Source organism: Numenius arquata, chromosome 8 (genome assembly GCF_964106895.1).
Source record: "Numenius arquata chromosome 8, bNumArq3.hap1.1, whole genome shotgun sequence".
Lineage (NCBI taxonomy): Eukaryota > Metazoa > Chordata > Aves > Charadriiformes > Scolopacidae > Numenius > Numenius arquata.
The window spans coordinates 45,720,152-45,735,282 of record NC_133583.1 but is presented as its reverse complement, the minus strand read 5'-3'; the positions used below and the strand labels follow the sequence as shown (position 1 = coordinate 45,735,282).

At 37.0% G+C, this 15,131-nt stretch overlaps 1 protein-coding gene across 1 annotated transcript in view; it reads right to left on the bottom strand.

Moving 5' to 3' along the window:
• COL24A1 (collagen type XXIV alpha 1 chain) overlaps positions 1 to 15,131 on the bottom strand; it is a 145,892-nt gene that overhangs the window by 99,597 nt on the left and 31,164 nt on the right. Inside the window, exons 8-13 of the mRNA XM_074151798.1 lie at positions 12,639 to 12,683; positions 10,351 to 10,404; positions 9,098 to 9,142; positions 6,855 to 6,908; positions 6,111 to 6,155; positions 1,157 to 1,210 (exon numbers count right to left, since the gene is read on the bottom strand). Of these exons, the coding sequence (XP_074007899.1) occupies positions 1,157 to 1,210; positions 6,111 to 6,155; positions 6,855 to 6,908; positions 9,098 to 9,142; positions 10,351 to 10,404; positions 12,639 to 12,683 (297 nt within the window). The remainder of the gene's footprint in view (positions 1 to 1,156; positions 1,211 to 6,110; positions 6,156 to 6,854; positions 6,909 to 9,097; positions 9,143 to 10,350; positions 10,405 to 12,638; positions 12,684 to 15,131) is intronic.

Genomic DNA, 15,131 nt, shown 5'->3' with positions numbered 1-15,131 from the left:
ACTTGGGAGTACCAGGAGGGGAAGGAAGAACTAACCTTTTTTATATCATTTGCAAAGCAGCTGGTGACACTCACAACCCCTCAGAGGGCTTTCAAGATGAAAAGCACCATACTGACATTACTTGACATTCTCACAAGGGGAACTTTGCCCCAGGGACCAGAAACGCAAAATAATTTTCTTCCTATGTTCCAAAATGCTGGCACCAAATGTCGATAACCCACCAGCAAAATTCATGTAAGCTTTTCTAAAATAAGTTTCTAAGATGGATGTCAAGAGGGGACAGGCTTTCAAAAAGGAGACCATCTCTGCCCAGTTGCTGACTCTGGTCCGTATCAGAACAGCCTTTAGACACAAATTGATAGCAGTTTCCAAAGAAGCATCCAACAATAAAAGCAGATTCAAATCAGCTGCTCTTTTACCCGGCACTTATGGCTGTTCCCTTGTCTGGCCCAAAGCCCTTTCACTGGTTTCTCATATCAAAAGAAACCTGAGTTTGGGGTCTGCAGCCAGAGTTTCCCTGCAAATACAAAAAGACAGCAAAGCTCCTTTGAGGGCAGCCAGTGAAGTGACGTGACTGTGCCACAGTTTGAATATCATACCACAAGAGCACTTTAGCCTGCACACGCTGCCAAGGACAAAGCTGTTATCATACTGATTATAATGCACTAAATGACATACTAGCATAATTGTATTCAGTGACAGTTCAAAGGATGAAATCAACTATCAAATGCATAAGCATATGAAAGCTAGGGTTTTGGCATGCATGCAGAATCCCATTTTGTTAAGGTGATCTTAGAATAATGGTTTAAATAAACAATGCAAAGTCATATCCAGTGTAAGAATTTTTGAAGATAAAACATTCATCAGTAGTGCAATGAGGACACCAAGACATCTGATTCTCAAGGTAGTCAGCACATGCAGCAGTGGAAATTGTGTTCTCTCAGAAGCTTTCTCATCCTTTTCTCTCTCTTTTTTATACCACTGCTTATTACAGTACTATCCTAGCAATTCCCATGGAAAAGTTCTAGTCCAAAATTTTTCTCTGGACTTCGAGACATTGCTTTTGAGGCAAAAGTCTCTTTTCCATTTGGGAAGGGAGTTAATATTGAGTGTTACAAATTTTACCATGTTAAAAACCGCACAATTTGACACTTACAGGATTCCCATCTGGACCAGGGGGGCCCCTATTTCCAAAGTCACCTGGAAAACCCTAAAGCAAAAGAGACAATGATTGTTCTTTATTGCCCAAGACACAAAAGGTGGTCTGAACTCTAAATTCCTATAGCTGTTAGATATTAGGACATCAGCAAGTGGATTCAGGGAGACAGATAGACAAATGGAAGAAGCACAAAGTTTCAGCTGTAGAGTTCAAATGAATAGCATAGAATAGTGGCATTTATTTGTCTCCTAAAATCATAACCAAAAGAGATATAACTACACACAATGTAAGCATTGGGCAAAATCAGATGATTGAATGCTTTAAAGCAACTTGTGCAATATTAAACAAGTATTACTTGAATTGTTCGCTTGGAGTCTCTTTTCCTACTTAGTATTTTTACTTCAAAATCTTTTTTTTTGTGTTACCTACAGCACTCACTTAAACATCTATCTTTTGTCCTCTCCTTACTCTTCCTCAAATATTAATGGTTGCAATGTCATTGTGACACATCTTCATTAAAAATCAATCTTTTCATCTTTCTGGCACAACACTTCTTTACCAATGTGAACATTTGCCTTAGTCTGTATCTAGAGACTGAAACAATAACTCAAACAAGACATGGAAAAGCCTCATTCATTTCATCAGCATTTTGACTTCAGAGACTAGATTATCAGGACAGGGAGGAAATCTGACTGGCCCAGTCAAGCGTCAAAGCTTGAAGCAGAATTTCCATTTCTTGCTTGAGAAGCAAAATGAAATGGAAATCGACCACTTCATTGGCTCGAACCTTTCTTGCTTTCTCTCAGGGCTGAACAGATTGGTTTGCTTCTTTCTGATGTTGCCCACTGCAGAAGCATATGAGTTGCAGGGGAAAAGTGGTTTAAGTTTTTTGGGGTTTTTTAAAATCTATTTTTATCAGTGTACTATTGCCAGGAAGATATCACTATTTCTCTGGAAGAGCCACATGAAGCTAATAGCAAACTCCTGCTATTAGTTTGAAGCAGCACCATGCAATATTTTCATGATTCCTATCACTGTATAAAGTTAAGGGAAAGGATGGAGCACAGATCTACAGAGAAATCAACATCCTTTTTTATTACATTGTAAGGTCCATAGAAGAGCCTATCAAAAAATTTGCAAAATACCAAGCTGGAAAGGGATTCTGCCTGGACAAAAATCCAAGCTAAGGTGCTCACAGGAAAGAAACTTTTCCTGGAACTGAGAAATCTTGCACAGTATTAGAGTATTAAGATAACTGAGAGATGCATTGACCTCAAGGAATCAGCCACAAAGTACCAGAGCTTTGCTAGTTGATCTCCACAGGGAAAAGGAGCAAATTTCACCCTTACAGTAATTTTTACATGAAATATTCTTCATTGTCTTTTCAATGTTTGAATGTCTTTTTACCCCTCCCTGTGTATCAGGAACAGTACTTTGAGGCATTAACCTTTCACGTCTGTAAGACTGTGTTCAAACCTACTGCAAGTCAAAGGTACAATTAATTTGGCCATTTTAATCTACCTTGTTTGGAGCATATCCACATGGCCATCCAGCACAGGACTTAGTATAGCATTGTCCTTTCTTAATGGAATGGGGGATATACATCATCATACAGTGTTACATTGAACAGCAGTCAGGACGCCAATGTAAAACTGCGGCAAGGAGGTGGAAAAATTGTATCATAAACCAAAGTAGTTTAAGCATTGCTTAAGCCATATTTGGCTTTAGTAATAACTTAAACCAATATTCTATAAAAATTAAGACAAGTTTTTATATGTATATATATATATGCATACACACTGATGAAACAACATGTTGAAACAATAGGCTCTTAATTGTCATCATCATGCATGATACTGTGAATTAATCTGAGACATGCCTAACACTCCCTGTACCATCGTGTTGATTTTGGTTGGAGCTTTTTTCTGCATTGTCCTGCAAATTCAGGAAAACAAAAGGTAGGAATGCCTCTCACAACAATGAAATTATTTTTCAGGATCTGATCATGGAGCTCACAAATAAGAATTATAGTCATAATTGTAAGATCTGACAGTACTTCATTGTACTTATGATATGTCTTATCAATTAAACAGTAAAGGTTGGTAGGTTAGGGCTCAATTAATCAATTTCATTGATTCTCAATCTGTACCATTGGCCAAATTTTTGAAATGAAGGATGCAATAGGACAGTTTTACCAGCCACCAGATCGTAGATGCAGGCCACGGATGATGGTTTATATACACCAGGAACCCAGCATAGCATGAGTTACGAAAGGGACAGATTACCCACAGTCATCATAATGTCATGCTCAACAGCATGTGCCTTCTAACTGATGCTGATAAAACTATCTTAGTAAGTAGAAAAGGTGAAGGAAAAAGGCAACATAGGAGAACAGTCAGAAAAGTCTAAAATTAGAAGTAATGTAATACTACTGTGCAACGTGTTTTATTATATCAATATTATCTTTTAACATTACTATTAAGCATACAAAGGACAACTATTCAACTATTCATAATTTTAACATAAAACAGAGCATGTTTTTACAGTTACAATGAACTTGATTAATAAAGTCTTGTTATAACTTACAAGGTCTGCTCTGTGACATTGACTGCTTGATGTAACTAATCCCATATAGAAGAAAACTATGTAAAAACATTCCCCTAAATGTGGTCAAACTATGTATGTAAAAGCACTATGCATAATACTAAAAGGACAGACAACGCATTAAAAATACTGCAGAACTAGCCAAATTTCATATTACAAGCATACAATGGAAAGAAATTGAATACATACGCTTTTGCTATGAAATATTTTCTTTAAAACATATCGTATGCAAAACTAAAATTCAAACAAATCCTCACTGTATAATCTTCACAACAAAGATTTTGGTAAGTGAATATTTTGTTCCATTTCAAATATGCCAGAGATGTTACAAAAATGACTAATTATTAAATAAACCTTCTAAGCAGGAGCATTTTGAATTGTAAGTGTACAATCCCTTGTACAATCCACTTTTCTTATATTTTAATATTACTTTCCAAAAATGAGATCATATTTAGGATCTGCTTTCTTTCACAAGGATCTCTGACAGTCAGACAGGTTTTCTTCCCCTAAGTAGTATTATCGACACAAGTTTTTTCCAATAAAATGTGTTGCATCCTAGTACATAAGGTGATGAGCCTGACTTCAGGCACTACACAATTCTCATGCTAAATTTCCTTTAGTGACAGTGCCCTGCCACAAAGCACCAGCGTTGTTAACTCCGGGACACTGCATCAAAAGACATTGTCATCACAGCTACCATTGTCTAGAGTTAAAATAACACATTCTTTAAGCTTGTGATCCAGCAAAGTACTTCAAGTCAGGTTCCCATGTGATTGCTTTCCTGGTTTGCTCCCTATATTAGTAGCCTTCAGTCAAATAAGTACTTTATAGATCATAGAAAGGATTTGGGATGAGCCCTGGGACTGAGGAAATGACAATATTACAGAGGAATCAGTACTGAATGCTGGTAATCACAGACACCATGCACAGGTGCTTTTGGTGCTCTGTCACCTATGTGAAACCTCTCTGAATTGATTTATATAAGTAAAAGTCCTTATCAGAGCGTACCCTGACTCTGATAGAAGTTGGACTCTTATTGCAAATGAAAAATAACTGCTTACCACAGTATGCACAGCACCAACTGTTACAGATTGAAACAAGCTACTACACTGGCAATCAGAAGCCTGAGGGAAACCTGCCACTGAGAATGAGTTTATAATGCAAACTATGTGTTCAGGTTACCCTGCTGCCACCTCTTCTTCCTTTTCCCCACTGAACAGAAGCCTTTGCTTTCTGTCCAGGTTCTCCTTAAATGCTGCACATGACTCACCAGCACGACATGGTGCCAACTACTGTGAGGTACTGATGGCACAGACCCCTTCTTGCCCAGCACTCAGGTGCACAAAGTAGCACTTGATTCCAAGTACAAGCAACTACCATATGGTCAACAACCACAGGAGCACCCTGTCCTGATAGCTGAACAATTAAAAAACAGATTCTTACTTTGATTTTATACCTTAATAATTTGAGAACAGCTGCAGAAAGAGAAGTCTGTCAACTTACTGACAGTTTTCTCTGTCTGCCTTTCTTTACATCAAAAGGAAAACTATTGCAGGCTAGTGCCTTTTGTGTTGGTGTTAGATCACACACAAAACAAAACATAATTAAACAGAATCTTCCACAACTATCATAGCATATATCAAGGGCCAAATGATGGTAATCACACTACTACTGTTGAACAAGCTTGTTCAACATGCTAGATTAAAGTCATCTGAACTGCTAACCGCAACTGAGTGCACCACTGGAGAATGCTATCACAGTTTCCAATCTCAAACCACAAGCAAGTTAAAATTGGGAACTCCTGGATAGCTTCAAAGACCTAAAATAATAAGGTTGCAGCAGAAAACAAAACACTTGGCATTGAAAATATACCACAGAAAATATGTAAAACTTGATAATGTATACTTGGCAGATTTGTGTTTATTCTCAGCTGTAGAAATATATGTTAAGTAAAGGACAGCTTTAATTTACCAGACATTAGAAGCAGCTGATTTGCATTCAAACCAACACCAAAATAAAACTTATGAAACTTGCATCATATCTGTACTTTGTGCTAACACTAATTTTACAGAATATACTTATGTATTTCTATCATCTTTTAACCCTCATGTAGCTGGTATCAGTAACCAGCCGCAAGGCTCATCATGTTAAGTCTTCCTCACTTCAGAACATCTAGTAGTTACAACCTGCACAGAATGTGCAGTACTGCAAAGTACTAACTGGAAGCAATAGAACATCATCTATAGAAAAAAATAAAACTGACATTTTTCAGCTGATTTAAGTTAGAGTAAATTACAGGTGCATTTGCCTCAGCAACAGAAATTGTAACAAATGTTAGAAGCTTTACCTGTCTCCCTTTAGGGCCTCTTTTTCCACGGAAGCCTGGGATGCCCTGAGAAAGGAAGAACCCATCATAAGTAGGTTTTCTTTTCTTCAATAGTTTAAATCCAAGTAATTAAAACTGCATTTGATTGGAGAAGACAGTGTGAGAAGAAGCACCATTAAAAAAAAATAAAAATATTTGTCCAAAGAATGATAGAGACAATGTCCTACAACAGGGGGGCAGAAACACAAACTTTGCTTGTCTTTTCTGTGACCACACCAGAACAATTATGAAGAAGGGACATAACCTGCTTCCATCGAAGTACATGGCCAGATGCCCTTTGTGCTCAAGAGAACGAAGAAAAATCTCAAGCATGGAGTGACAGAGATTAAGATTTCCATGACTGGTGTTATTGCAACCATCATCTGACAACTGACAAATATTAATTATCGACTGAATGAAATTGCTTCAATGAAAAATACTCATTGTGGACCTTGGTGGTAAGAAAAAAAAAAAAAACCTTAATCCTTGCAGCTCTAGATTAAATTCAAATAATAATTTACAGCTGCTCCCCATTTAACTTTAGCATCAGTGCATTTAATTGATTAGACTAATTAGATATGACCTATTTATTTTATTTCCTCCACATCAGTTTTGCTTTTAGACAAAGACTCAAACGGTTATACCTTTTACATTTTCTCCCCATTCTAACGTATATTGCATTACTACCCAAACAACAATATTGCATCAATGTTCCATTAAACCTACCCTTTCTCCTTCAGGTCCTGGTTGTCCTGCCACACCTGGAGGTCCAATGAAACCCTAAAAACGTAAGAGCAATTCTCAATTACAAGGCTGCTTCCACCAACACTGCTTGTCCCTCAATATTGGCCAGCTGTGGGTTCAAGATCCAGGGATTAAACTCAGGCCCATTTGAAATCACCAGTGAAGCTCAATCAACTTAAGTGTGACTAGGATTTATTCTCCAACCAACAGCAAAAAAAAATTCCTATTATAAGGGTACAGACAATCAAAGTTGCATCAGGGACCTTATAAATGAAACATAAAAAAGCTGCTGAAGTTCACTTTATTCATGAAATACATCAGAAAAGATGTTCTCATCTTTAGTGACACTGTGTGATCACCGCTATATGCAAGAGTCCTAGAAATTTTACCTTGCCAAAAGCAGAATGTTTTTTTTAAAGTTCAGTCACAATGCATTTCTCTCCCCCCTCTCCTCCCAGAAAGTCAGAAATAGATCCCCTCATATAATCAGTTGTATAGACACAGAAACATGCTGTTGACTCAGCAGAAATAATAGTACAATTTAAGAAAATAGTAATAGAGATAGATTCTGCACTACCAAATTCAAACTGAGATTGGAACAAAAATATTATTAGCTACTAAAAAAGAATCCCTTGCTTTGATATCTCTCTCTCCAGTCCTCCGATTGCAACAAATTGGGGGTTTTGGGTTGCTTTTTTTTCTGGTGGGATTTTTTTGGTTTGTTTTTGTTTGGTTGGTTTTTTGGTTTTTTTTGAATTATGAAAGACAGTGCCCATCTTGTCATCCAGCCCTAAAGACAGTAAGGAAAACAAAGGCACTTCTTTTTTCTACAGTTTCTTATAACAGCCAAGAAGCAGAGTATAGTTTGATTGCAGGAATTTTCTAAACTTAAAGCTCTAAAGACACTTCATATCATGTCGCTATACACCCCCACGGCATAGTAGTATGTCTCAACAGGGCTGCGTCATCATTTTTACTGGAAGTTGCTTGTAGAATTCATATACAGGACTTAGCCTTAAGACCTGACAGGTGTTTTTCCCTAAAATTACTCATATGTTGGGCATTTTTAGCTTTGTGTAAACAGAGAAGCAGTAACTTTTCAGGAAGTGACTGGGATCACTAAATGTCTTGTTGGTTGAGGGGAGAATGAGACAAAATGCATTGAGAATCTGAGCAAGAACAAACTGAAAAAATGTAAAAGATACAGTCCCTGAGCGTGCAATATCTGCTGGCACTTGATCCTGACAAACTAATTTTTCCCCATCACTGTAATGAAAACTGACATTAAAAAAACCCATCCCCAAAAACCAGACATATGTTTGAAAAGCTGCTGCAGGAAAAGGCTTTTAGTAACTACATTTGAAAAACAGGACAAAAGCAAATCTAGCAACACATTATTTTAATAGATACTCGACAACACAGTACACTGCTCAGCAACCTGTACAACATGAGCTGAGGGCCTGAAAACACCTAGCAAAAGGCTCCTTCAAATCCTAGGTGCAACCCGCAACATGCAAGTTTCTAGAAACCCATGTCTATCACTTGACAGGGAGAGTCAGTCTAAAACAATACTTATACACACGCAAGCATGTGTAGGCATGCACATGTGCTTATTAAAAAAATACAAAACAAATAAAAAAAAACTCAGAAAAAAAGTTAACCTATTTTACTTCCAAGAATAATCAGAAGCAAGCCTTAAATCAGCAGAACATTAAGAGCCTTCAGTCCCTGGGATATATGTGACTACAACTGAACCATTCTAAAACCTTAATATCAACTTTTATGGTTTTTATGTGACAAGACCGTTTCCCTTTATCAACTTCTGTAGCTGTTACAGATTGCAAATGCCAGATACGTCTCCCTTCTTGACAGCTTCCATTATGGAAATAATGCTTCGGGCAGGAAACGTCTGCTCCTCTTCACTCCCAGCTCTCACACACCCACATTCGGTATTGCTTTCCTTCTCTGCCTGCATGCATTCCGAGTAAGAGGAAGGACAACAATGGAAGACTGCTCTACACTCCTCACCACGGAAAAAGAAATTTACATCCTTACATGTATTTTGAAAGAAACACTATGTTTTCTCATTTGTAGGTTTTGTAAAGACAGAGTGGTTCAGTGGGTTTACAACTGGCAGAGCTGAATGAAATTCCTTATCCTCTTTCTTATGTACTGTGTGGGTAAAAAAAGACATGCATGGCAAAAAGCTTAAAATGCTTACTTACTCGTACACCTTTAGGACCTGGGTTACCTTCTGGTCCAGCTAAGCCCTATTACAAAAAGACATGAGTTGTACTTCATTTTAAATAACCAGATAAGCTCTAAAGAACAGTAACAGCATTTGTTAACTAAAAACTGTCAATACATTCTGAAAATTATTAGGATTGAAGAGAATGTCATCAAGCAGTCCCCTGGGACCATGTTCAGAAAGATCTCCCATTAATTCACAGCTGAAACTTAGACTGAAACTTCCTTTACATTAAAATTATTTCTTCTTGGAGGAAATTTTTTTCCAGACCCAGTGATCTGGCATTACAGCAACGTAATTTCACAGGATTTTTCATAAGCTTTTGTATTTGGACACCTTTCCAATTATTTTCAAGCTAGTGTCAGAATAGCAAATGTAGTCTAAATGCTCTAAACATCTTATGTGATTCAACACAAACACGTTATCATCCATTACCATATAAGATATCATAATGGAATTTTAAAATACATACCCATTACAAACCCAACCCAATAAACCACTGAAGTATTGGTCAAATTCATCCTTCAAGCAGACATAAAACCAGAAAGTCAGTTGTTGAATTTGGCTCATATACCTTTATATGGGGAAAATAATGAATATTTCTACTTTATGTCTTATTTGTATTACTGGATTGAGGTATCTGCTGGCTTATACATTAACTTAAAAAAATTAAATAAATATTTATATAAATACTTGTGTTTATAGAAAGCTGCTTTCCGGCTTTACTGATTCTCCTTCTGAAATATCTGAAGGGGTGAAAAAAAAAACCCAAAGCCATCTTTTAATGTTTTATTTCTTTAAAGGGCTGAAGAAATAGTTTCAGCAGTGAAGTAAATACGTTGGTGAAAACCAGGAGGAACTGTACTACAACAGGAAGTTTCCTATTGCTTCTGGACTTGAAATATGAAGAAGATAAAACACATAGAACCACAAGAGGTTTATGAAGGAGCGTAAAGTGTTCAGACATTCAGTACTTTGGTAATGTCATTTATGTATTCCAGAAAGGTACAGCACTAATGCATCTAACCCATCCAAGTTTAAAAATCACAAGACTCAACATTACGTAAAGGGCACTACCTGTGAAAGAGATTTGTTTCAAGGATAAATGACAGGACGTAAACAAACACATTTATACTACTAGTAGTTCCAAAAGAGTTAGATATGGTACTTTTGAAAAGAACGAACAAGAAAACACCCCAAACCGCAAAGACATTAGTATAGTTACTGCACCTGCCTGCCAGGGTAACCAACTGCCCCAATATTGCCAGCCATTCCTGGAATTCCCTAGGTGGAAAAAGAGGTGGAAAAAAGAAGAAAAAAAAACAAAGTAAAAATCAACAAACAGGTTTAATGTCATATTTTGAAGTTTATTTGGTTCATTTTTTGATAAATGTGACTCTTTTAACATCTAGTCATAACACAGTGTAAGCTCATGGAAAAAAATTTTTTTTTGAGCAAACAACACAGCAACACCCTAAAACTTACTCATCTTACATAAGTAACTCCACCAATTTCAGTTACATACCCTTTAAAAAGCATTACAAGAAGAGTCCAAGATTTTGTGAAATCCAGCATTTTTTATTATTTCCATAATAAAAACATAGATGCTATTTATAAAAAGTAATTGAGGAGGACTATAGGAGACAGGTCCTTGTAATGAAGTAACTGTAATGGTCTTAGCTGTATTTGAACAAATGCATTGTTTTATTAAAGAATACTACTTGTGTCCTTACAAAGTCAAATTTTTTTTGTTTCTTCCAGAATCAGGTCAATATAGCATTGGGTTAGTCATGAACATATTGAACTCTCTCTCTTATTCCTCCTAATAAATCCAAAAGTCAATTTTGTTGTTTTATTACTCAGCATCCGCATACCTGACTGCTTATTTTCAGAAAAATGTTCTTTTCTGAAATGAGGCCAAATGCCATGGGCCCATCGACAAGACATAGAAAGTTCCACCTACTTCTGTTCAGTTAATTTTATTTTAAACAAGCCAAGTCCATGAATTGGACACTCTCCCAGCCTGACCCTTCCACCCACTGTCATGTGTCAGTGTTACCACAGCAACGGATCAGGACTTCCTCTCTGAGCTGTTCACAGCTGATTTACGGTGAAAGAGCAGTCTTAGGAAGCAGAACTCGGAAATGCAGATGCAAAAATGGATTGCAGTATTTTCCTTTAAATGAGCTGCCATTGAGATGAGTCTGTCACCTGCTTTCAACTGGTAGTGATTAGTCTTCTGACAGATGTTCTGTCATGAAACTAGGACCCGTGGTCTCCTATTTTGGCTCAGCTGAACCTCAAAATATGCATATATGAAAAAAACTAAAAAGAGCAGTGTAATCATTGCATTTAAATTTTATCTTTTAAAACTTTTCCTTTGTTACCGGCTGTTCAAGGAGTTCCACAATTCATAAATTCAGGAGGAATGTCTGTCCTCGCTTTACAAGCTTCTAAAAACTACAAACACAGGTAGGTGCTACAGATGACAACTAGTGGGTCTAACTCATTGCCTTCACCAGCCAGGCCTGAAAATACCCGCAGTAAGACCTACATGTAAAATAAAACTCTTTCATGCAAAGTGTTCTCTTAAAAGTGATAATAATGAAAGAAAATATTTACAGCAGCAGTATGAGAACACTGAGATATCAAACAGTTGCACATCACCAGTTTTCACATTCTTGAACATGAATTGCCTTCAAAGGAACTTACATGCTTGATTGCATGAATAATGAGCAGAATTACTTTTCAGTGCAAGCTTCACTTTTTCCCCTGCGTGGTAAATAACTGATTACTCTTCACCTGCAACTTCTTCAAAGATTGAGACATTCTGATGTTAAGAATTAGTTTTTTTCACTGGCTATTTCTATCTCACTGCTGAATTACAGTCATCACAGAAAAGTGCTTATGAGCCTATAATAAAAATCATTACTCGTTCAGTTAAGATTTGTGTATAAAACTCATTAAAGTCAGGGATGATGTTCATGAGTTTTCACCTCCCTTTGGATGTCTATCATCTGTTATAATCATCATTTCCCTTTCAGTGTCATCCAAAAGGAGACTCATGCTTCCATCTGCTCTGCCATTAGGGGCCTCACTAATGCTAACAAGACACATCAGCAATTGTATGTCTTTGAAATTTTGAAATTTACATGCAGATTGCTTCTTGAAGTGAGAAAAAGCACTAAATAACCATTTCATTTTCTACATGTTAGGAGATTTAAAATGCATTAAATCAGTAGAGGTTTTGAGAGAATCTGAATTGTGCCTCTAACAAGAATTTTACACCAACCTCCACCAAGCCAGCGTGGTAGCTGAAGAAAAACAAGCTGGTCTTTTCCATTTCATTTAGATCTTTTTTTACCACACTGATTGCTAAATAATCTGAATTCTTAAGGTATTTCCTTAAGCAGTCAGTAGTTCACACTGATTGCTTATATTGAACACTGATACTGGGTTATGCATTCGTCTATCCTCAGTTGTTCCTCTGTATAGTGTACTGTTCCTTCATCACTTACCTGCTCACCCCGTGGCCCTCGCAGTCCCAGATAACCCTTAAGACCCTGCAGGTAGAGAAACAGTTATGTGATAAATACAGTTAAACACACAAAGTGGACCTTTTTTCATACTCCCTTTATCAAGAAAAAAATATCCAAACTCGTTTGCCCGCAGCATTAGCGCGGTTTACACTTAGCAGCTCATATGAAGGTTGAGTTAGAGGAAAGGAGTAAGAAATCTTCATGGCAGTTTAGACAGTTCAAGATTTCAGCATGCTTAAAGACGTTACCAGACTTGTACTCTTTTAAACAAATGAGTACATGGGATGCTGTTGCCAGTTATTGCTGAAACCGAGGAACTGGATTCGGTACAGTGTATTTCCCCATTCCAAATCCTTGTCACAATGCCCTTTCTGAACAAGGCAGTTCAGAGGAAGGGTATAAGTAGAGAGTCATCCCATGCTATTCTAGGACACTCTCAAGACAGACAGACCTTCCAGGAAACATGATATCTTTTTAAAATAATTAACACAGAACAAATTCCAGCCCTTATATTATGAAATTTATAACAGCAGGGAGAAAAGCCCGTTCCTCATCCCAGTAATCTTCCCTGTGGTGCTGGAATCTCAAAGCTATCAAACTTTATCCCCTGTGCATTGACCATTTTATGCATACTTATGTCTTAAAGAAAGAATTCCTAAATAATTAAAAATAAGAGCTGGAACCTGCCATCTTAATCAGTACACTTGAAAGGGGAACCTTCTTGAATGTCTTTACACTGTACTAAACATACTCAGACAATATGGCCTAAAAGGGAGACTGTAACAGTTGCATGATTGATGCAGAAGCCAAGTGTCTGGTCTCCACATCCCTTGCAAGAGGTACTTGGAATACGCAAGTTCCAAAAGCCAGCACTTGAAAGAGAAAGACCAAAACAATCCTTACTCTGGATAGAAATCTATCATAAAATTGGCCTCAAAGACATTGACTGAACAGTGGGAGTGTTTTGGCTCATGTCAAACATCTGGCTGCCTTACAGCATGATGACACTCATTACTTGTTAGGGACTTGAGACCCACTGTAATAAGAAGGAATTCTGCAACTGGCTGCAGCAGATCAGGTATCCCAAAGTTTTGGATAAGCTTCTGCGTGACCACAAGAGTACTTCTGCACGAAAATAATTTTATTATCATAAAAAAAATTAAAAGATGGAATGATTTTGCTTGATGATAAGTTTAGATGATAGAAGAATGACCTGTGTAAGGCTTCAAAATTTGCAATTTTGCTATTATAGGCTTGCTTAAGAAATCTTGATCCAAAAGAGATGTACTCTATTAAGAAACCCAAAGGCCTCATTTTCTCAAAACGCAACACAGAGGTGTGTCCTTTCATTCTGCTAATCACACATGAGGCATTGCCAGTTTGCAAAATTATAATGTATTCTGGCTTCAGCCCTCTCCTGTAGCTTAAATCTAAATAATTTATGTTATCCTGTATCTAAGGAAGGAGGTCTGCATTGCTCTTGGGCAAAAAAAAAAAAAAAATCTTTAACAGATAGCCAGGAGCTGATCTTGGACAAACCAGTTAATATGAAATATCTCAATTTACTATATTAATGCATGCCTAAAACCAAATTTTTTTATTTAATTGTAAAGTAGAACTAAAGACACCAGCATAAACCAGTAACTCATCTTTAGCATTCAAAATGTGCCTCAAAGCCATATTTTTTTTTATAGTTTTTGCACTCTATTTCAGGAGTTTTATCCATTTCAGAATTTTATCCTCTCTCTATGCTTAAATGATCAACTAAAGTAGGTGTTGCTAGAAGAAATCTCTTAGTAGTTTATTATTTCTGTACAAGAAGAAAAGGAAAACAAATGCTGCTCTACACAGAAACACTCAAAAAGCAGTTTATCACAATTTAGTTTCAAATTGGGTCAGTTTAGTTGATTAACACCTGGCATGGACAGTCTTAAAAGATGGCACACAAGGAACTGCGAGATGAAGAAGGACTGATTACTGATGTGCATGTTTCTACACAACAGCATCTTACTTCTTCCAGAGGAAAACTGCTCTGAACTCATATTTTAGAGCAGTTTGCCCATATTCTTATTCAGAGTTAACATGCTCTTAATTCCTTCTAGCTCATTTAAGGCTGGCTGGGAATGAAGCTAAAGCATGCTAAAATGAGTATGATTCCAAAGAGAGAGTTATCACACAGGGGCTTCCTTTCCTGTGACTTAGCCAATCCTCTTCAAATCCTTAGATTTTTATTAGTTTAGTTTTGTATTCTTGAGCTTACCCATATAACAAAGACCCTATTTGCTCTGAGCTAAGATGAAAGTAAACAAGAAGAGTACAAGTTCACATGCACTGGTTTGCAAAATGAAATACCTCTCAATTTCTAACGAAGATTAACAAGGTCAATGTGGAAGAGAAAGGTTTGAAGCTTCCAATTATAGCATTACAGACTTCAAGCACATTACAAAAACACAGCAAGTTGCAAGAATACTT